The following is a 24,493-nucleotide window of genomic DNA, read 5'->3' as shown; positions in this document are numbered from 1 at the left end:
TGGGTTGCCAGTCCCTTCTCCAGGGGATCTTCCCTACCCAGGGATCAAACCCAGGTCTCCTGCATTGTGGACAGATTCTTTACCATCTGATCACCAGCCAAGCCCCTAGAGTAGCCTGGTGGGCTCCAATCCAAAAGGTTTGCAAAGAGTCAGACAACTGAGCATCTAAACACTCATGGTGAAGATGCCATTCTAGATACTTGAAACTATCTTGCCTCTGGCTATAGACTGCTAATCAAAGTTTTTGAAATGTCATCAAACCACTCCTAGAGTGTGAGTTCTTGATTAGTATATTTCAACTCTTAGCTGATGCTCTTTACCATTGACCATTAACTAACCTAGATTAAGATGAATTTGCACACAAAGGTATATTGCATGGGTCTAAGCTGTTGTGTTTTAAAGTAAATTGAATGCAATGTGATATTTAGTTCTTCTCTTTACTCTATTTTTCTAACTATGAAGCCAGCAAGGGAAGACAGTACCTGCTCTTGATTTTTAAGATACCACTTAAAAGTAGTTTTATTTTTATCCACAAAGGGAATCATTTTGTCACAACTCATTTTGTGTCTCCAATATTTAAAGTCAAAAATAAAAATGTCTACCTATTTAAGGTGTTTCTAATTTGTTATTATAATAAATATTCCAGTGAATATCCTTGTATTTGTTTTAATATTTAAAATAATTTTCTTGGGCTATATGGTGAAAGGAAGTCTCTAAAAAGTCTCAAAACTCTTAAAAAAAGGCTGCCAAATTTCCATTCAGGAGAGTTTGTACCAATTTAAATGTCCAAATAGCAAAACTGCTTGCTTAGCTCTCAGAATAGCTGATAATACAATGTGTTATAATTACTAAAAATGTATTTGCAAGTTAGACATACTCACTTTATAATTTGCAAAGCAATGCACATAAATATTTTGTTTAATTTAATCAACCTCATTTCAAGGCTGATGAGCTGCTTAAAAATAAAGTTTATATTGGTTATTCAAATTAGGTAGAGTTCTGACTGTTTATATTTGATTTCACCAGCCAACAAGTGAAACATCTGAAAATATGAGTCAGGAGAATCAGACAATGGTGACTGAGTTTTATTTCTCTGATTTCCCTCAGTTTGAGAAGGGCAGTCTCTTATTCTTCATTCCTTTGCTCTTAATTTACATGTTCATTATTGTTGGAAATTTCATGATCTTCTTTGCTGTCCAGCTGGATGCACGTCTCCACAATCCCATGTACAATTTCATCAGCTTCTTCTCCTTCCTGGAGATGTGGTACACCACAGTGACCATCCCCAAGATGCTCTCCAACATTGTCAGTAAAGAGAAGACTATTTCTTTCATTGGCTGCCTCCTGCAAATGTATTTTTTTCACTCACTTGGGGTCACAGAAGCCCTAGTCCTCACAGTGATGGCCATTGATAGGTACATTGCCATCTGCCACCCCCTCCGCTATGCAACCATCATGACCCCTCGACTATGCATCCAACTCTCTGCTGGTTCTAGTATCTTTGGCTTCCTTATGCTACTGCCCGAGATTGTGTGGATTTCTACTCTTCCCTTCTGTGGTCCCAACCAAATCCATCAACTCTTCTGTGACTTTGAACCTGTATTACGCTTAGCCTGTACAGATACATCTATGATTCTGATTGAAGATGTGATTCATGCTATTTCCATCCTGACTTCTGTTTGTATCATCACCCTTTCCTATTTAAGAATCATTGTTGTGATCCTGAGGATTCCCTCAGGTAAGAGCCGTCAGAAGGCATTCTCCACTTGTGCAGCACACATTGCTATTTTCTTCCTGTTTTTTGGCAGTGTGACACTCATGTACCTGCGTTTCTCTGTCACTTTCCCACCACTACTGGACAAGGTCATTGCACTGATGTTTGCTGTCCTTGCCCCACTTTTCAACCCGATAATCTACAGTCTGAGGAACAAAGACATGAAAGATGCCATCAAGAAAATCCTCTGGAGCCAAGATGGTGGAGGAATAGGATGGAGAGACCACTTTCTCTCCTACAAATTCATCAAAAGAACATTTGAATGCTGAGCAAATTTCACAAAAGAACTTCTGATCGCTAGCAGAGGACATCAGGAGCCCAGAAAAGCAGCCCATTGTCTTCGAAGGGAGGTAGGACAAAATATAAACGACAATAAGGGAGTCGAAAGAGCTACGGACGGAGACCCGTCCCGGGAAGGGAGTCTTAATAGAGGAAGTTTCCAATCACCAGGAAACCCTCTCACTGGCGGGACTGGGGGAAGTTTTCGGCACTGTAACTGGGAGGAAAAATTAAACAAGGCCCACAGATTACGTGCCTAAAAGCAACTCCCAGCAGAAAAGTACCCCAGACGCCCGTACCCGCCAGCAACAAGCGGGGCGGAACGGAGAGGAGCGGGCGGCATTGCTTGGGGTGAGGTCCGGCCCGAAGACCCTGAGAGCAATCGGAGGGAGCTTTTTTAAACTGTGGGATAGCAAGGGACAAAATTAACCGGCCCGAACACACTGCCGGTGGTTCGCAAAACAAAGGGACTGAGAATCTCCAGAGAAGAGCCGGCCCATCCCCGCTGGAGGTAGGAGGCAGGGGGGAGGGGAAAAGGGCAAACTCAGCCCCTGAGAAGCCACCCCCTCCCACACTGCAAACAGGCCTCCGGGTTCTAGCTAAAGACTTCCTGAGACCCGACTGGCGGTACGTGCTGGGGCCGCGGAGGGAAAAAGCGCGCCGTACCCGGGGAGAGAGGGCGCCCAAGCCTCTGGCTGCCTGAACCGCTCAGGCCGGGGAAGGCACAAAACGCAGGAGCAACCGAATCTGCGCTTTTGTGGAGTACCCGAAAACTGGAACCGCACTCAACGCAGGGCCCGCTCCATATAGAGCAGCCGGGAGCCTGAGCAGTGTAGACGGGGAAAGCACTGACACCCGTGAGCGGGGCAAACCCAGTGTGGCCGGAACACGGTGAGTGCTATCACACAGAGCGGTATCTGTCTGCAGCGCCCCGCCCTCCCTGTAGCAGGACTGAACTGAACTAGAGAACCTAAATAAGAGATCACCTCCGCCCGCCTGTGTCAGGGCGGAAATTAGACACCAAAGAGACAGCAAACAGAAGCCAAATAAACAAAGGGAACCGCTTCATAAAGGACCGGTGCAACAGATTAAAATCCCTGAAGGTAACACCGGCTACACGGGAAGGGGCCTACAGATATCGAGAAGTGTAAGCTGGAAAGAGGAGCTATCTGAAATTGAACTGAACCTACGCTAACCGCAACAACCTCAGAGAAATTCCTAGATATATATGTACATTTTTTTTTTAATTTAAAAAAAAATTTTTTTTTTCTTTCCCTTTCTTTTTTTTCTTTTTTTTTTTTTTTTAAATTTTTTATTTTTTCTCTTTCATTTTCTTTTATAATTCCCTATTACTCCCCCATTACTCCTCAACTTTCATTTTCATATATTTTTACGATTTTTTTATTTGGGAAAAAAAAATTTTTTTTCTTTTCCTTTTTTTTTTTTTTTCTTTTTCTTGTTTTTCTCTCCTATTTCCTTTTAGAGTCCTCTAATACTCCTCTATTATTCCTTAACTTTCATTTTCATTTCACTATAGCCACAAAAAAAAAAAGAGAGAGAGAAACCCTATTTTTAAACTGAACTTCATATACAGTTCTAAATTTTTTTGTGTTTTTGTTTTTAAATATTGTATTTCAAAGAGTCTAACCTCTACACTAGATTTTCAATCTTTGTTATTCTCCCTCAGAACACCTCTACTTCCTCCATTCCCCTTCTCTTCCCAATCCAACTCTGTGAATCTTTGTGGGTGTCTGGGCCACAGAGAACACTTTGGGAACAGATAACTGCGTAGATCTGTCTCTCTCCTCTTGAGTCCCCTTTTTCTCCTCCTGCTCACCTCTATCTCCTTCCTCCCTCTCCTATTCTTCATGTAACTCTGTGAACCTCTCTGGTTGTCTCTCACGGTGGAGAATCTTTTCACCATTAACCTAGAAGTTTTATTATCAGTACTGTATAGTTGGAGAAGCCTTGAGACTATTAGAAGAATAAAACTGAAATCCAGAGGCAGGAGAATTGAGCCCAAATCCTGAGAAAACCAGAAAACTCCTGACCACACGGAACATTAAGGAGTAAGAGACCATCCAAAAGCTTCCATACCTACACCAAAACCAACCACCACCCAAGAGCCAATAAGCTCCAGTACAAGACATACCACGCAAATTCTTTAGCAACGCAGGAACATAGACCTGAGTGTCAACATACAGGCTCTCCAAAGTCACACCTAACACAGAGACCCATCGCAAAGCTCATTACTGGACACTCCATTGCACTCCAGAGAGAAGAAATCCAATTCCACGCACCAGAACGCTGACACAAGCTTCCCTAACCAGGAAACCTTGACAAACCAATCGTCCAACCCCACCCACTGGGTGAAACCTCCACAATAAAAAGGAACCTCAAACCATAAGAATACAGAAAGCCCACTCCAGACACAGCAATCTAAACATGATGAAAAGGCAGAGAAATACCCAACAGCTAAAGGAACATGAAAAAAGCCCACCAAGTCAAACAAAAGAGGAGGAAATAGGGAATCTACCTGAAAAAGAATTTAGAATAATGATAATAAAAATGATTCAAAATCTTGAAAACAAAATGGAGTTACAAATAAATAGCCTGGAGACAAAGATTGAGAAGATGCAAGAAATGTTTAACAAGGACCTAGAAGAAATAAAAAAAAAATCAATTAAAAATTAATAATGAAATAAATGAGATCAAAAACACTCTGGAGGGAACCATGAGTAGAATAACAGAGACAGAAGATAGGATAAGTGACTTAGAAGATAAAATGGTGGAAATAAATGAAGCAGAGAGGAAAAAAGAAAAAAGAATCAAAAGAAATGAGGACAACCTCAGGGACCTCTGGGACAATGTGAAACGCCCCAACATTCGAATCATAGGAGTCCCAGAAGAAGAAGACAAAAAGAAAGGCCATGAGAAGATACTCGAGGAGATAATTGCTGAAAACTTCCCTAAAATGGGGAAGGAAATAGCCAACCAAGTTCAAGAAACCCAGAGAGTCCCAAACAGGATAAACCCAAGGCGAAACACCCCAAGACACATATTAATCAAATTAACAAAGATCAAACACAAAGAACAAATATTAAAAGTAGCAAGGGAGAAACAACAAATAACACACAAAGGGATTCCCATAAGGATAACAGCTGAGCTATCAATAGAAACCCTTCAGGCCAGAAGGGAATGGCAGGACATACTTAAAGTAATGAAAGAAAATAACCTACAACCTAGATTACTCTACCCAGCAAGGATCTCATTCAGATATGAAGGAGAACTCAAAAGCTTTACAGACAAGCAAAAGCTGAGAGAATTCACCACCACCAAACCAGCTCTTCAACAAATACTAAAGGATCTTCTCTAGACAGGAAACGCAGAAAGGTGGTATAAAAGTGAACCCCAAACAACAAAATAAATGGCAACGGGACCATACCTATCAATAATTACCTTAAATGTAAATGGGTTGAATGCCCCAACCAAAAGACAAAGGCTGGCTGAATGGATACAAAAGCAAGACCCCTATATATGCTGTCTACAAGAGACCCACCTCAAAGCAAGGGACACATACAGACTAAAAGTGAAGGGCTGGAAAAAAATATTCCACGCAAACGGAGACCAAAAGAAAGCAGGAGTCGCAATACTCATATCAGATAAAATAGACTTTCAAATCAAGTCTGTGAAAAGAGACAAAGATGGACACTACATAATGATCAAAGGATCAATTCAAGAAGAAGATATAACAATTATAAATATATATGCACCCAACATAGGAGCACCGCAATATGTAAGGCAAACGCTAACGAGTATGAAAGAGGAAATTAATAGTAACACAATAATAGTAGGAGACTTTAATACCCCACTCACAACTATGGATAGATCAACTAAACAGAAAATGAACAAGGAAACACAAACTTTAACGGACACAATGGACCAGCTAGACCTAATTGACATCTATAGGACGTTTCACCCCAAAACAATCAACTTCACCTTTTTCTCAAGTGCACACGGAACCTTCTCCAGAATAGATCACATCCTGGGCCATAAATCTAGTCCTGGTAAATTCAAAAAGATTGAAATCATTCCAGTCATCTTTTCTGACCACAGTGCAGTAAGATTAGATCTCAATTACAGGAAAAAAATTATTAAAAATTCAAACATATGGAGGCTAAACAACACGCTTCTGAATAACCAACAAATCATAGAAGAAATCAAAAAAGAAATCAAAATATGCATAGAAATGAATGAAAATGATAACACAACAACCCAAAACCTATGGGACACTGTAAAAGCAGTGCTAAGGGGAAGATTCATAGCATTACAGGCCTACCTCAAGAAACAAGAAAAAAGTCAAATAAATAACCTAACTCTACACCTAAAGCAACTAGAGGAAGAAGAAATGAAGAACCCCAGGGTTAGTAGAAGGAAAGAAATCTTAAAAATTAGGGCAGAAATAAATGCAAAAGAAACTAAAGAGACCATAGCAAAAATTAACAAAGCTAAAAGCTGGTTTTTTGAAAAAATAAACAAAATTGACAAACCATTAGCAAGACTCATTAAGAAACAAAGGGAGAAGAACCAAATTAACAAAATTAGAAATGAAAATGGAGAGATCACAACAGACAACACTGAAATCCAAAGGATCATAAGAGACTACTACCAGCAGCTCTATGCCAATAAAATGGACAACTTGGAAGAAATGGACAAGTTCTTAGAGAAGTATAACTTTCCAAAACTGAACCAGGAAGAAATAGAAGATCTTAACAAAATGATCACAAGCAAGGAAATCGAAACTGTAATCAGAAATCTTCCAGCAAACAAAAGCCCAGGACCAGATGGCTTCACAGCTGAATTCTACCAAAAATTTAGAGAAGAGCTAACACCTATCTTACTCAAACTCTTCCAGAAAATTGCAGAAGAAGGTAGACTTCCAAACTCATTCTATGAGGCCACCATCACCCTAATTCCAAAACCAGACAAAGATGCCACAAAAAAAGAAAACTACAGGCCAATATCACTGATGAACATAGATGCAAAAATCCTTAACAAAATTCTAGCAAACAGAATCCAACAACATATTAAAAAAATCATTCATCATGACCAAGTGGGCTTTATCCCAGGAATGCAAGGATTCTTTAATATCCACAAATCAATCAATGTAATACACCACATTAACAAATTGAAAGATAAAAACCATATGATTATCTCAATAGATGCAGAAAAAGCCTTTGACAAAATTCAACATCCATTTATGATTAAAACTCTCCAGAAGGCAGGAATAGAAGGAACATACCTCAACATAATAAAAGCTATATATGACAAATCCACAGCAAGCATCACCCTCAATGGTGAAAAATTGAAAGCATTTCCCCTGAAATCAGGAACAAGACAAGGGTGCCCACTCTCACCACTACTATTCAACATAGTTTTGGAAGTTTTGGCCACAGCAATCAGGGCAGAAAAAGAAGTAAAAGGAATCCAGATAGGAAAAGAAGAAGTGAAACTCTCGCTGTTTGCAGATGACATGATCCTCTACATAGAAAACCCTAAAGACTCTACCAGAAAATTACTAGAGCTAATCAACGAATACAGTCAAGTTGCAGGATATAAAATTAACACACAGAAATCTCTTGCATTCCTATACACTAACAATGAGAAAACAGAAAGAGAAATTAAGGAAACAATACCATTCACCATTGCAACAAAAAGAATAAAATACTTAGGAGTATATCTACCTAAAGAAACAAAAGACCTATACATAGAAAACTATAAAACACTGATGAAAGAAATCAAAGAGGACACAAGCAGATGGAGAAATATACCGTGTTCATGGATTGGAAGAATCAATATTGTCAAAATGGCTATACTACCCAAAGTAATCTATAGATTCAATGCAATCCCTATCAAACTACCAACAGTATTTTTCACAGAACTAGAACAAATAATTTCACAATTTGTATGGAAATACAAAAAACCTCGAATAGCCAAAGTAATCCTGAGAAAGAAGAATGGAACTGGAGGAATCAATCTGCCTGACTTCAGACTCTACTACAAAGCCACAGTCATCAAGACAGTATGGTACTGGCACAAAGACAGAAATATAGATCAATGGAACAGAATAGAAAGCCCAGAGATAAGTCCACGAACCTATGGTCACCTTATCTTCGACAAAGGAGGCAAGGATATACAATGGAAAAAAGATAACCTCTTTAACAAGTGGTGCTGGGAAAACTGGTCAACCACCTGTAAAAGAATGAAACTAGAACACTTTCTAACACCATACACAAAAATAAACTCAAAATGGATTAAAGATCTAAATGTAAGACCAGAAACTATAAGACTCCTAGAGGAGAACATAGGCAAAACACTCTCCGACATAAATCACAGCAGGATCCTCTATGACCCACATCCCAGAATTTCAGAAATAAAAGCAAAAATAAACAAATGGGACCTAATGAAACTTAAAAGCTTTTGCACAACAAAGGAAACTATAAGCAAGGTGAAAAGACAGCCCTCAGATTGGGAGAAAATAATAGCAAATGAAGCAACAGACAAAGGATTAATCTCAAAAATATACAAGCAACTCCTCCAGCTCAACTCCAGAAAAATAAATGACCCAATCAAAAAATGGGCCAAAGAACTCAACAGACATTTCTCCAAGGAAGACATACAGATGGCTAACAAACACATGAATAGATGCTCAACATCACTCATTATCAGAGAAATGCAAATCAAAACCACAATGAGGTACCATTACACGCCAGTCAGGATGGCTGCTATCCAAAAGTCTACAAGCAATAAATGCTGGAGAGGGTGTGGAGAAAAGGGAACCCTCTTACACTGTTGGTGGGAATGCAAATTAGTACAGCCACTATGGGAAACAGTGTGGAGATTTCTTAAAAAGCTGGAAATAGAACTGCCATATGACCCAGCAATCCCACTTCTGGGCATACACACCAAGGAAACCAGATCTGAAAGAGCCACATGCACCCCAATGTTCATCGCAGCACTGTTTATAATAGCCAGGACATGGAAGCAACCCAGATGCCCATCAGCAGACGAATGGATGAGGAAGCTGTGGTACATATACACCATGGAATACTACTCAGCCATTAAAAAGAATTCATTTGAATCAGTTCTAATGAGATGGATGAAACTGGAGCCCATTATACAGAGCAAAGTAAGCCAGAAAGATAAAGACCATTACAGTATACTAACACATATATATGGACTTTAGAAAGATGGTAACGATAACCCTATATGCAAAACAGAAAAAGAGACTCAGATGTATGGAACAGACTTGTGGACTCTGGGAGAAGGAGAGGGTGGGATGTTTCAGGAGAACAGCATTGAAACATGTATATTATCTAGGGTGAAATGGATAACCAGCTCAGGTTGGGTGCATGAGACAAGTGCTCGGGCCTGGTGCACTGGGAAGACCCAGAGGGATCGGGTGGAGAGGGAGGTGGGAGGGGGGACTGGGACGGGGAATACATGTAAATCCATGGCTAATTCATATCAATGTATAACAAAAACTACTGTAATGATGTAAAGTAATTAGCCAAGAGAAAAAAAAAAAAAAAGAAAAAAAAAGAAAAAGTAAAAAAAAAAAAAAAAAAGAATCCACCTTGCAATGCAAAGGACACCAGTTCAGTCCCTGGTCCAGGGAGATCCCACATGCCTTGGAGCAACTAAGCCTGTGTACCACAGCTACTGAGACAGCGCTCTAGAGCCCATGAGCCACAGCTAGGGAAGCCTGCAAGCCTAGAACCTGTGCTCCGCAAGAGAAGCCACCACAATGAAAAGCCCACACACTGCAAGAGCAGCCCACCCCTGCAACTAGAGAAACCCTTGTGTAGCAACTAAGACCTACCACAGCCGAAAAATAAGCAAACAAATAAGTAAATGTTAAAAAAAAAATGTAAAAAGAAAGAACATTCTCTGTTCTCAAAAAATGTTCAATGTCTCTGGAAACCAATGAGAATTCACTCTATCTGTTCAAACATCTATATTCATAAGTTTAAAATGCTAACAAATCAGTTTTTAAAACTACTGGGCATAATTTATTTTTATGTAGTAGTTTGGGTATGATTTCCACTTTTCTAACGTAGGAACTATTGCTTAATCTGACAAAGGAAGTTGTCGGTGAGCCATCTATCTTCATAACACATAGATTATGATGGAGTATTTTGTACACTTTATGACACCAAATCAGTGAGGATACCGAACTAGATAATAATCATATTTATTTCTTGCAAATCTAAAATTTTCCTTACCTACTCTTCCATTTTATATTCACAGTACTCCTATATCATCATTATTATTATTATTTTATTTAAAAAAGATTAACAAGTGTGCAGCAGTGAGGTAGTTTAAGGCAGAAGAAGAAACTTGGCTTCCTAACATTCATCTAAGAGACATTTATCCATCCATAGGTTGTCTAATGATAGATGACAAGGATTGTGCAGTCCGTATAGACTTTGACCTTGTGATGCTGTATCCTGCTGTTTTTATTAACTCTTTTGGGTTTTGTTTTACATTGCTCAGAAAATTCTTGCCCAAGTACTCTTGAAAGCTTGAAGGTTAAATAGACAAAATATATAGGCTTTGGATCAAAAAGCTCCCATAAATTATGCAAATATATATAATTATATCTAGAAAAATCACTATCACTATATAAATAATGTTCTATGTTATGTTATACTAAAATGCTGGGCCAGTCTCATGCCTCAGTGTCCCTATTCTTATTGCCTTTCTGCTCTGGAATGCTTCTCCCTTTCTTATTTTCTGCCTTGGAACTTATACTCAGCATCAAAAAAAAAAACAAAACACACACACACACACACACACACACACACACATTTTTGTTTTCTTTCCCGCCTCAAACTTATTTATTTTTAATTGAAGGAAAATGGCTTCACAATATTGCATTGACCTCTGTCTAGATCAACATGAGTCAGCGTAAGCACACATGTGTCCCCTGCTTCTTTAACCTCCCTCCCGCCTCCCACACCTCCCCACCCTTCTTGTTGTCATAGAGCCCCAGTTTGAGTTCCCTGTGTCATACAGCAAATTTCCATTGGTTATCTGTTTTACACATGGTAGTGTATATGCTTCCATGTTACTCTCTCCATTTGTCCCACTCTCTCTTTCCTCTCCCCCACCCATGTCCATAAGTCTGTTTTCTATGCCTGTGCCTCCATTATTGACCTGTAATTAGATTCATTGGTACCATCTTTCTAGATTCTATATATATATGCATTAATAAACAATATTTGTTTTTCTCTTTCTGACTTACTTCACTCTGTTTAATAGGCTCTAGGTTCATTCACCTCATTAGGACTGACTCAAAAAATGTGTTCCTTTTAATGGCTGAGTAATATTCCATTGAATATATGTACCACTGTTTCTTTATCCATTTATCTGATGTTGGACATCTAGGTTGCTTCTCGTGTCCTCACTATTGTAAACAGTGCTGCAATGAACATTGATGTACTTGTGCCTTTTTGAATTTTGGTTTCCTCAAGGTATATGCCAAGTAGTGGGATTGCTGGCTCATACGGTAGTTCCACTCACAGCACTTTGACTAATCTCCATACTGTCCTCATAGTGGCTGTATCAAGTTATATTCCCACCAACAGTGCAGAATGGCTCCTTTTTCTCCACACCTTCTCCAGCATTTTTATTTGTTAATTTTTTGATTATTGCCATTCTAACTGGAATTCACACACATTTTATTTTCTGGGATAAAAGTCTATGCCTTCCTCCTATGAAAGTGCTCTAGTGATTTTAGAGGTAAATTGTCTCTAGAAAAAGTTTTTTTTCCAGCCCCTGTAGGAAGCAAACCAATGGGTCTCAGTAGTCTCAGAAATAGCAGAAAGAAAAACCACAGGTGAGAGAAAAGAGAGGTGCCAAAAAATAGAAATATCAGTAGTATAGAACATCAAAAGAAAGTTCAGTCAGCTTTGATGAAGGGGATAAATTCTTAAATGCACTTGGGAGTGTTAAGGTGGAAGACAGTGCTAGCTCTCAACTTTGGATCAGCTTCAGGCCCCATTTCCTCTCATGCCTCAGGGAACCAGTGCTATCCTATATCCCCTCTCACTCCAGTAAATGCAAATTATCTCCTATATTAATGTGAGCTTTTTGATACCCATAAGGAAATTTTCTGGGAGTAAAGAAAAGTATATAGACTTTTCTCGGTTATAAAATTAAAATGAACTTCTTTGAGGTTACTGTTTAGAAACCTAGCCTTTTGACCTTTGAACTCCTGGTTTAAAAGCTTAGTATTCCATTTATAAATCTAACAGACTTTATTACTCACTATTAAAGGTGTTTGACAAATATTTGGTCTGGTTTATAAACTTGGCAATTAAATCATTTTAAATTACATTTAAATATGGTACACACTGCGATTCTCTGGTAATTCAGCTGGTAAAAAATTCACCTGCAATGCAGGAGACCCCTGGGCCAGGGAGTTTGACCCCTGGGTTGGGGAGCTCCCCTGGAGAATGGATAGGTTACCCCCTCCAGAATTCTTGGGCTTCCTTGGTGGCTCAGGCGGTAAAGAGTCCACCTGAAAGGATGAAAACCTGGATTCAATCCCTGAGTTGGGAAGATCCCCTGGAGGAGGGCATGGCAAGCCACTCTAATACTCTTGCCTGGAGAATCTCCATGGACAGAGGAGCCTGGTGGGCTACATAGTCTAGGAGGTCACAAAGAGCCAGACATGACTAAGCACAGCACAGCACAAGATATATACTACTTTGCTTTTGAGTACCTCAATTTTCTGATTCAATAAACAAAGCCTCCACAGGTTTTAAAAAACAATCTTTATAATCTTAAAAAACTCTCCAAAACTAAAAAGAAAGTTATAAATATGGCTTATCCTAAATACTTTTAAGTGTTTTAATACTGTGATAAATATAGTAAGATTTAAATTTTAAATTATAAAGTGTAAAATCTTGATTTAATGCGTGCATTTTATAAACAAATTTTTTTTTAAAAAGTAAAAGGCTTCTCTGGGGCTCAGTGGTAAAGAATCTGCCTGCTAATGCAGGAGACACAGATTTGATCCCTGGTCTGGGAGAATCCCACATGTTGTGGAGCAGCTAAGCCTTTACACCACCACTATCAAGCCTGTGTTCTAGGGCCTAAGAACCGCAACTCAAGCCCATATGCCACAACCACTAAAGCCCGCATGCCTAGAGCCTGTGCTCTGCAACTAGAGAAAGCCCACACTGCACTGATGACCCAGCATAGCCAAAAGTAAATAAATAAATAAAAATTTTAAATGTGTAAATTAATTTCATAATTAGAAATCTAAAATTAGAATTGCAAGGTAAATTTAGTGTTCTAATCAGTCAAATTATCTCAAATAATGCAACTGCCTAAAATACTAAATATATACAAATTCCTTAGTGCAAAATATAGATAATAAGTTTTGATTCTATTAAACATTTCTAAAATCTTGTTGAGTTTAAAAGATACTAACCAACTAAAGAAATAATAATATGACCCATTTTGTTATTCATACAGCAAATGTTTACTAAGGCTACTATGCCAAGCACTGTTTTAGGTGTTTGTGATAAGACTAAAAAATGTCCCCTGCCATTATGCAACTTGCACTATGATGAGGGAAGTTATCAAAAAATATTAAAAATAATAAAAAAATTCCAAAATATAATAAAATCATCTAGTCTCTATGAAACAGATAAATAAAACTATTGCAAGATAATAGGATTTAGTGTGGGTAGGGAGATCATAATTTTAAATAAAGTGGCCATAATTGGACCTCATTATAAGGTTACATTTGAACAAAGATTTGAATAAAATTGTGATTCATAGGAATATAAGGAGAGAAAATAATGAATTATCTAGGCAGAAGTGAAAGTTAGTGAAAACCTGACTTAGAAGACACGATCAATAAAATAAAAGAACAAAGATAAAGCATTCTGAAAGTCAAGTGAACAGAATACATCAAGAAAGAAGTGATTGTTAAATTCTGCAAAATAGTCAAGTAAGATAAAGACTGAAGGCTGACTTTGAACTTAGACAGTTGGAGATGACTGTTAAATAAGTAAGAGAGGTATGCATGAAATGGTGAAAGTAAAAGCCTGACTTGAGTAGTTGGATAGAAGAGAATCAAAGAAAAATAGGAAATTTCAATTACAGATAACTCCTTCATGGAGTTTTACTATGACGGAAAACAGAAATAAGGTAATAAGGAGCAAGTGGAATCATTAAAATACTTAGTTAAGTGTGAGTCACAATATAGTTTAAACCATAATATAGGATACACATATCTACATAAATGCATATTCACATCCATATTTATAGCTAAAACAGTGTTTTTACAAAAGAATAATTATGCTTAATCCATATGGTACTTTTTATCTTTTCTTTACTTCCTGTACCCATTCTATTTCTTTAAAATCATTTTGGAACTGATTTCACCACTTCCTAATGGATTGTGATAAGTCTGAAAAATTGATGAAATTAGGTCTTTAATTTTTGCTCTCTTTGGATGAGTATTTAATAAGCTGTTTCTATTTTTAACTTTGTATTTGCTTATAGTTTTCTAATTTATTTATAATAAAGTATTGCACTTTATTAAAAAACAAGTTTACTTTTAAAAATGATGGCAATTTTAATACGATGAAGAAAATAAATATACACTCTCTGACAGTACTGACACAATGTTAAAATAGTATAATCTTTTCTAAAGCAATTTAGCAATATGCATCAAAAGAATTAATATGTGTATTTAGAAGTAGTGACAGAGAATGCTTTTTTGATGAAGTAGCATTTAAACTGACAGTTGAATACAGAGAAGAAATCAGCCAGGAAAATATAGAAGATAAAACATTTGTGCAAATATCCTGAGGTTAGAAATAGCTGGGTTTCTAAGAAAATATTTTAAAGGAATCAAATGCATATGTGCAAATGGAACACAGTAAAAGTCATGAGATGAAGATTATTAGCAAAATATGCAAACTTGCAGTGCATGTTATGAGACACTGGAATTTGTTCCAACTGAAGACACTGAGGACATTGAAGTAAGATATTAGATTCTTAGAATAACATCCCTGCTGTTGTATGAATGCCAACTGTGTGCACACTCAGTCACTTATTCATGTTCAACTCTGCAACTCTATAGGCTATAGCCTGCGAGATGCCTCTGTCCATGGGATTATCCAGGTAAGAATACTGGAGTGGGTTGCCATTTTCTCCTCCATGGGATCTTCCCGACCCAGGGATCAAATTCCTGTCCCCTGTGTCTCCTGCATTGGCAGTGATTCTTTACCTCTGAGCCACCTAGGAAGCCCATGAATACAAGCTGGAGTGTAGCAAATGTGGAGGTAGAAAAGATGAGTTATGGGAACATAGTAATGCTTTTCTGTTACAAAACAGACTGCCCCCAGAATTAGAGCTTAAAACAGAAACTATCTCTCTGTCTCTTAATTTATGTGTTAATTTTCACTGTAATCGAATAGCTAGTTCTTACAGTCCTCGTTCAGTCATGCATTAAGAGTCAGCAACTGTTTGGTTAGAACTGACTGAGCTAGGACAATGTTCTGTCTGGCTAAGACAGTTATACTGTCTCCCATGTCTTTCATCTTGCAGCAGGCTAGCCCCTATTGTGCATACAACGGCTAGCTGGGGTGTTAATATAGAGGCTGAGTACATGGGCTTCTAGAGACTCATTTCAGAACTGGCACATAAATCATTCTGTTGCACCCTACAGCCAAATCAATTTAAAAGGGGGACTTGTTCAGTTGCTCAGGAGTGTCCAATTCTTTGTGACCCAGGGAGAGGAAAAGTGACCCCCACAAAAGACTGAGCCAGATCTGCCTGTGGGTTTGAGGGTCTCCTGCAGAGGCATGGGTCAACAGTGGCCTGCCATGGCGACACAGGCTCTGGCAGCAGCAGTCCTGTGAGGTATAAGTCCTCTTGGAGGAGGTTGCCATTAGTCCTACCATAAAGCCGCTGGGTGGGTGACCCAGGAACGGAAGAACAATTATACAAGAGAAGTTCTCACACTGTTGCAAAGGTTCTATGCCCCACAACAGACTTCCCAACTTGGGGATCTCTTAAAGGGACTGGGAATCCCCAGGGAATCTGACTTTGAAGGTCAGTAGGATTTGATTGCAGAACTTCTATAGGACTGGGGAAACAGAGACTTTTGAAGAGCACAGACCAAACCTTATGTGCACCAGGAACCCAGGGGAAAGGAGCAGTGACCTCACAAGAAAGTGAACTGGTCTTGCCTGTGAGTGTTTGGGAGTCTCCGGCAGATGCATAGGTCGACAGAGGCCTGCTGCAGGGTCAGGGCCACTGGCAGCAGTGGTCTTGAGAGATGTGGCGTGTTGGCATAAGTCCTCTAGGAGAAGGTTGCCATTAGCCCTACCATAGAGGCTGTGAAAGTGAAAGTGTTAGTTGCTCAGTCATGTCCGACTCCGTGATCTCAGGGACTGCAGCTGGCCAGACTTCTCTGTTCATGGAATTCTCCTGACAAGAATACTGGAGTGGGTTGCAATGCCCTTCTCCAAGAGATCTTCCTGACCCAGGGATTGAACCCAGGTCTCCCACATTGTAGGCAGATTCTTTCCCATTTGAGCTAACCAGGAAGTCTGTATAGAGAATATAGCCCTACCACAGAGACTGCAGACTCCAGGACTGGGCAGCCCCAGGCCAAAATACAGGGCTGGAGCACATACCCACCCATCAGCAGAAAATTGGATTTACTGAGCAGGCCCTGTCCACCAGAGCATGATCCAGTTTTCCCAACAGCCAGTCCCTCCCATCAGGAAGCTTGCACAAGCCTCTTATCCTCATCTATAAGACAGCAGACAGAATGAAAACCAAAATCACAGGAAACTAACCAAGATGATCACATGGATCACAGCCTTGTCTAACTCAATGAATCTATGAGTCATGCTGTGCAGGGCCACCCAAGATGGCTGGGTTGTGGTGGAGAATTCTGACAAAATGTGACCCACTGGAGAAGGGAATGACAAACCACTTCGGCATTCTTACCTTGAGAACCCCATGAACAGTATGAAAAGGTGAAAACATGAGCCTCCCAGGTCAGTAGATGTCCAACATGCTACTGGGGAAGCTCTAGAAAGAGTGAAGAGGCTGAGCCAAAGTGGAAGTAATGTCCAGTTGTGGATGTGTCTGGTGGTCAAAGTTAAGTCTGATGCTGTAAAGAACAATTTTGCATACAAATCTGGAATGTCAGGTCCATGAATCAAGTTTAATTTGATGTGGCCAAACAGGAGATGGCAAGAGTGAATATTGACATTTTGAGTCAGAGAACTAAAATGGATGGGAATGGGAGAATTACTTCAGATAACCATCATATATACTACTGTGGGCAAAAGTCCCTTAGAAGAAATGGAGTAGCCCTCATAGTCAACAAAGGAGTGCATAGAGGAGGGAAAGAAATTTTCACTTCTTGGTAGAGTGAGTATGTGTATGAATGCTCAGTCGTGTCTGACTGTTTGTGACCCTGTGGACTGTAGCCCATCAGACTCCTCTTTCCATGGAACTCTACAAGCAAGAATACTGGAGTGGATAGCCATTCCTGTCTCCAGGGGATCTTCGTGACTCAAGAATCAAACCTGCATCTCTTGCCTCTCTTGCACTGGCAAGCAGATTGTTTACCACTGCACTAGAAAGAGCTACCAAATTAGCTTGCAAAGGGCATGGATACAGGGAAGAGTTAAGATTGTGTGATTTTCTTTGCCATATAGAGACGATAGGTATCCCCACATTATGCTAAAATCTTCACTGGAACCACTGGAACTAATCCTGTATGTGTGGGCTCAAACTGAAAGGTAGTGGCCTATATTTAGAACTTGTGGTAGAGGAGTATCTTTAGCAAATTAAACAAGTTTATCACGGCATAGTGTGCTACAATTAACAATGCTGTTGCAAATGATATTGCATCTTCCTCATGGAAATTCAGCAGGCCTTGAGAAAGGCCACTATCTTCAGAGAATAGTTAAAAACAAAAACAAAACAACAACAACGGCAAAATGCACCACAAAAAACATACCCTAATTCTGTTGAAAGCAATTCTTCAGAATAATGGTATTCATGTGTATTGATTCTGAGCATATCTATCAAAAGTGGTCATAGTTAAGGAAGACTCTTGGAGTTCTTAATAGAAAGGAGAACTAATGAGAAAAGACCAGAGGAGAAGCGTTCTACTAATTAACCCATGGGGAAATAGAATTGCTGTTTTTCTTCAGTCATCGGGGGAAATATTTTGGTAGAGAAATATCCCCAAGAAGACTTTAGACAGGTATAACAGTCCTACCTGAGGTACTGAAAGGACTTGAACTGCTTAAATGCAGGAAAGGGAAGGGACCTCATTGTTTCTGCCAGAGGTAAGAGGAAAATGCACATGGGTCCAAGATGAGATTGGTCCGATGTTAATGAGAAAGTAAATTTCTTCCCAAGCAGAAGGAAAGGGCACTTAGCTAGTGCTTCTTCTGTTAATTTAAATACCAATATTTGGGGACATATTTGAGACTGTGTGAATGGAATCAGGGTTAGAAGGGAGGTAATAGATTTAAAACCAGTGGTAATGTTATGTTTTATCTGAGGCATGATGGGTTGAATAATTAACACCTTTTCCCTAATTATTATGTTTCTCTGCTTTCACACCTTCCGAGTGTGAAATTAACTCTGGTCCAAAAGTAAGTCATTTTACATACTGGTTTCTGTTCCCAATGAAATGAATATAAACCAAATGAGAAAATGAGTGAAGAAAGATTAGGTAGTATCAGTATATTACTGAAAATCATATCCCAGAGTATTGACTCAAATTGATTAGTCTCTAACTCCAGATCAGTTTTTTAATGCGCATCTTCCTTTCTCCAAAGGGGTTGGGTCAGCTCATTTCTCTTCTCCCAGTCTCCAACAGATAAATTTCATATGAAGATCTGTTGAATACAATATTGATTTTGCTAAAATATAAGCACCTGGATTCTATTGAAAGGATTACTACTAGTCACTTAAAGGAAATAAATAGAGGTGCTAGAAACCCAAGAAGCCAGTAGCTGTGACTGCTTTAGAGGTCCAAAATGTCTCAGTTCTAAGGAATTAGCAGTAGTCATTTCTTCACTAATTTGTAAATAGTGATCATGTGACTCTTCTTTGCTCCTTCCCTTAATCTCTTCCTGAGTTCAGCTGATCTAAGAGCATTGAATTATCAGGTGTCAAAACAATGGATTAGAGAAACAACTGAAACAAGTGAGAATAAAAGTGAAGCTTTGAATCACTTCCCATGATAGTGCGACTGGGGAAAGGACCAACTCCCCCCATTCCAGCCCCGTTTCATACCTCCTATAAAACTGAGCACCAGTCAAGCATCAGGGGTATTAACACAGACTTGGAGGTCATTTCAGCGTTGAAGGGGCTCTGAACAAAAGGTTGTAACATTTTATAGACATTGAAATAGAGGGGAAGTCACAGAGTGAGCTAAGTCAGAAAGGAGAAAAGTATCTCAAAGGCTTTTCCTTCTCCTCCCATAAAGAGGCCTCAGTAGAGACACCCAAGGATGACTTTTGTACTTTGGTCTGAGGCTTCAGCTAATGGGACTTAGGAATGAAAATGCCAGGGTGAATGTAAAAGTTCAAAAAGTGTGAATGACCAGGGGAGACTGGGTCTTTTACAGTAAAGTAACTCCCTTCAGAGACTGTGATGACCTGGCTATGCACAAATCAGGAGTGGAGAGAGCATCTTTCCCCTGGAGAGCCTGCCAGGAAACGTCTGAAAACTCATACAGGTTTTTCATCAGGAGCCAGTTTCTTCACTGTCCATGTATTTTGGAGGTGGAGGATAGAGCAAGAAGGATCTTCTACTCTCTTATTATTTTATTCCTGTACATTAAACTCTTAGATCCACTTCCTTTATTTAAAAGTGTAATTCTTTCCTTTCTGATTCTTTCCCTTTGGGTGCTGGCACACGAGATCCCACCCATGACAAGGTCATGAGGAGAAAACCTGACAGGCAAGGCGGATCAGGTTTTCAGGGATTCTGAAAAGCTGCCCCCGGCGTTCACCTTAAAGATGATCTCTGTCTTTCTGATGCTTGCTATATTAGACTACTCCCTAATTTCTGTGACACAGGCAGAAAGCCTTCCTGATCTCTTTCCAAATAAGAATCAATTTAGAACTTTAATCAATAAGTTTCCCGGGTGGTGGTATTTTATGAGATTATCCAGGGTGAAAGGAGTGTTTTAATTTAAACTCCTTTGCTGGTATTTCAGTTTGTTTGGCAAACGCATTTATGCCCTTGGTACTAATATGCATGATTGCTTATAATACCGTAATCATAAAACAGCATAAAGAACCTGATCATATAAAGGCCCTAATAGGCACAGAGCACTTCAGGGGTGAGGAAGCCCTATTAGAGAACATAAAAATGTTATTCTAAAAGTGGTTATAGTTAAAGATTTAGAAAAATAAGAGTTTAAAATTGTTAATTTTAACCAGGAATGCTAAACAGGGGCTGCCTCACTGGAGCTGCAGAGTCTTTGTGTGGTAAACCTTTTAGATAAATTTAACTGATAACTTCTGCAAAAGGACTGACCTTTGTGCTCATTAAAGAATAGATTACGGAAAACAGCTTTGCATTCACCTAGGTCATAAAATGTCAATAGGCCCCAAGGCCAGAAGATAATGTACAAGACCCTCATAAACAAAGAAGTATGCAGAAAACACCCTGGTTTCCTGAAGAACAAGCTGATGTAATGTTAAACTATCTTCCCCTTAGAAATGTACTAATTTAGGGTATAAAAGCCACGGTAAAAAATAAAGCATTGCCAGACTGCCAGACCCTGCAAACACCCCCGTCTGGTCATTCTCTCTCTCTCTCTCTCTCTCTTCTCTCCCTCGCAGACTTGGCCCTATCAAGGCTGGTCTCACGTGTCTTCTCTCTCTCTCACCGACGCCGTTCATCCTGAGGGTATCCCCTGGATCCTGCCGAGGCTGGACCCCAGCAGGGATAGCCTAACATTTCTGTGAATTTGAAATCAATCCTGTTTCTTACCTTCTTTTTTTGATTTCTCCAAGAGTTTCCTAATATAGCCTTGTTTCTACTAATCCCAACTAACACCATCCCTTCCTATTCTTTCCTATGAATACCCAGCAGCATTTTTCCCTTGGCAAATAGTCTTCTCTGTGTCTCTAATTTACCTTCTATTTACCTTCTTGCTTAACTGAAGTGGATCTCTTTTCTAAAAACAATACCATTTTCAGATGAAAGTTGCCCACTCTTCCACTTCCCTCGTGTTTCTACGCTGAGAAACGTTTCAGAGAAAATGTTTTATTTGCATTCCCCTTTTCCTTACATTGCTGTTACCTAAAAATTATTTTCTTTGGCACATACTTTGATACCTTCAGCCTTAGTTGTGTCATGCAAAGACATTAAAGTTCACAGGAATGACTCAGTTAACAACTTTTCTTGTAAACTTTTACCTTGAATTTATATCATTGACTTTCTCCCATTCTAGGACTTTTGACATATAGTAATTATTCTACCTTACATATTTTAAACTCTAATATATCTGTCTTTAAGAATATGAACTTTTATCTCATTATTATTTATGTTATAATTTCTTTTGAATTTCATGGGAATATCAGTTTCTAGACCTCCATTTCCGCACAATTATCAATATCTTATTGTCTTCACATTCTTATACATCCATTTTAAACCCTTAAATCCAAAAGCATACAATGTATGCCATTATTTTTGAGTTTTTCCTTGAAGCATTTCAGCCACTTCCTCCAAATCTACTAAGCTTAAAGCTCCAATTCTAAGAAAATCACCTTTTTTTTTTTTTTGTAATTCAGCTGAGAAAACTGAATAGGGAGAGAGTTATTCATCCAGAATCTCTGCTTCTTTTCAATACTCTAACAGATTGACATTTTAGAAATCTGATTAAAAAGGTTTCAAGAACCAGATTCCCAAGAGAGAGCCCACAGTTCACCCACTGGGCCTCCTTCATACTTACAAAATGCTCTAGTGCTGAACTTTTCACCAGTCCTTTCATTCTGTGGTGGCCAATTTCTACTAGATTTACTTTTGCTGCTGCTGGAGTTTCCTACCAAATCTCTATATTGATATGTGTGTCTGAAAGTCTTAGTCTCTTCTCTAGCAACACTGAAAGCTGCTCTGTGGCCTGATAAAGAAGCATAATATTGGAAACTGGGAATGTCCCAGAAAATGTAAAATGTAACTTTATGATGATTACATCATCATACAAACTAAAAGGTTTGATTTTTCTAATCTATAGCCAAGAGTCATTAGAGAATTTAGTATGTGACTGAAAATGATTTTGTGAGTTCTTATAAAAATGTGATTATTAATAGTACCCCTAATATTCTACTTTATTATAGTTACTATGGCTTATATACATGACATTATTAATACTTTATTTGCTTATTATCTGCCTCTTTAATTAGTACGTAAGGTTCATGAAAGTAGAGACTATTTTCTTCACTACTGAACTCTAAACCTACAGTTGTGTTTGGCATGTGTGTGTGTGCGTGCTCAGTCATGTCCAACTCTTTGAGACCTCATGGACTGTAGCTCATCAGGCTCCTCTGTTCATGGAATTCTCCAGGCAAGAATACTGGAGTGGGTTGCCATTTCCTGCTCCAGGGGATCCTCCCAACCTGGGGATCAAACCCACCTCTCTTGAATTTCCTGCATTGGCAGGAGGGTTCCTTATCACTGCATCACCTGGGAAGCCCGAGGCACATCAGTTAGTTCAGTTCAGTTCAGTCGCTCAGTCGTGTCCGACTCTTTTCGAACCCATGAATCGCAGCACGCCAGGCCTCCCTGTCCATCACCAACTCCCAGAGTAGGCACTAAATAAATATTTGTTTAATGAATCAAAGAATGAAAGAGGTAAATAATTTACCTCAAGTGTTGTTCTTTATACTCATATAAGGTAATTGACCTGATTCTTTACACTTCATCTAGGGAGTGAGTTGTGTCTTTTTATGTATAACAATTAAGGCTGCTGAGACCATGGTGAGAAGTAACCAAACGTCTATGGTGACAGAGTTTTTCTTTTCTGGATTTCCCAAGTTTGAAGATGGTAACCTCCTCTTCTTTATTCCTTTGTTCATCATCTACATATTCATCATTATTGGGAATCTCATTGTGTTTTTTGCAGTCAGGATGGATACTCATATGCACAATCCCATGTATAATTTCATCAGCATCTTCTCATTTTTGGAGATCTGGTACACCACAGCCACCATTCCCAAAATGCTCTGCAATCTTGTCAGTAAGAAGAGGACCATCTCCATAATGGGTTGCCTCTTACAGATGTACTTCTTCCACTCACTGGGAAATTCAGAGGGGATTTTGTTAACTACCATGGCCATTGACAGGTATGTTGCCATCTGTAATCCTCTCCGCTACCCAACCATTATGACGCCCCGGCTGTGCACTCAGCTCTCTATAGGCTCCTGTATCTTTGGTTTTCTTGTGTTGCTCCCAGAGATTGCATGGATTTCCACACTGCCTTTCTGTGGGCCAAACCAAATCCACCAGATTTTCTGTGACTTTGAACCTGTGCTACGCTTGGCATGTACAGACACATCCATGATTCTGATTGAGGATGTGATCCATGCTATTGCTATCATCTTCTCTGTCTTGATAATTTCCCTCTCATATATCAGAATCATCACCGTGATCCTAAGAATTCCCTCTGCTGAAGGTCGTCAGAAGGCCTTTTCTACCTGTGCATCTCATCTTGGTGTCTTTCTGATGTTCTATGGCAGTGTATCCCTCATGTACCTGCGTTTCTCTGCCACTTTCCCACCAATTTTGGACACAATCATTGCACTGATGTTTGCAGTTCTTGCTCCTTTTTTCAATCCTATCATTTACAGCTTGAGAAACAAGGATATGAAGATTGCAATTAAGAAGCTTCTCTGCCTTCAGAAGGTGTTTTATGCATCTGCAAGTTAATGCTAGATCCTAAGAATTGATTGATCATTAAAATCTCTCAATTTTAATGTCACTCTAATGTTCTAGATCCTAAAATTAACATATAATTAATTTATTGTCATACTGATATTTTCTGTTTATCCCAGTTCTTCTTCCCATGTACCTGTTTATTACATTTATATGTACTCAATTAACATATCAATAACTACCTGTTAGACTTGAACAGATAGATAAATAATAGAAAGGAAATATAATGTTTAAGCCATCAAAATATATTTGAGCATTGATTATATTGTTATTTGCTTTCTTGAACATTTATTTTGTTGTTTATGAACATCAAGTTTATTGTTAATATATTTTAAAATTATAAATATTATTATATTACTATTATTATAATGTTATAGGCATTAGTAACAACTGAAAGTTATAAAATATAGCAGTTAAAAGCAT

At 38.9% G+C, this 24,493-nt stretch overlaps 2 protein-coding genes across 2 annotated transcripts; both read left to right on the top strand.

Moving 5' to 3' along the window:
* Window positions 1-1,050: 1,050 nt before the first annotated feature.
* Window positions 1,051-19,499, top strand: LOC110132587 (olfactory receptor 6K3-like). Its single transcript, XM_070467130.1, has 2 exons — window positions 1,051-1,975; window positions 19,369-19,499. Exons 1-2 carry the CDS (start codon window positions 1,051-1,053, stop codon window positions 19,497-19,499), a joined length of 1,056 nt encoding a protein of 351 aa, XP_070323231.1.
* Window positions 19,500-23,113: 3,614 nt separating this feature from the next.
* Window positions 23,114-24,064, top strand: LOC110132704 (olfactory receptor 6K3-like). Its single transcript, XM_020886174.2, has one exon. The coding sequence runs from the start codon at window positions 23,114-23,116 to the stop codon at window positions 24,062-24,064; it is 951 nt and encodes a 316-aa protein (XP_020741833.1).
* Window positions 24,065-24,493: the final 429 nt, after the last annotated feature.

The sequence above is a fragment of the Odocoileus virginianus genome, chromosome 5, assembly GCF_023699985.2.
Source record: "Odocoileus virginianus isolate 20LAN1187 ecotype Illinois chromosome 5, Ovbor_1.2, whole genome shotgun sequence".
Taxonomy (NCBI): Eukaryota; Metazoa; Chordata; class Mammalia; order Artiodactyla; family Cervidae; genus Odocoileus; species Odocoileus virginianus.
The sequence above is the reverse complement of the archived record's forward strand: the minus strand, read 5'-3'. Positions and strand labels throughout refer to the sequence as shown.

Coding starts and splice junctions, on each gene's coding strand:
- LOC110132704 (XM_020886174.2), top strand. CDS start 23,114: ATGGTGAGAAGTAACCAAACGTCTATGGTGACAGAGTTTTTCTTTTCT.
- LOC110132587 (XM_070467130.1), top strand. CDS start 1,051: ATGAGTCAGGAGAATCAGACAATGGTGACTGAGTTTTATTTCTCTGAT. Junction 1,976..19,368: donor AATCCTCTGGAGCCAAGATG/GTGGAGGAATAG, acceptor TTCCCATGATAG/TGCGACTGGGGAAAGGACCA.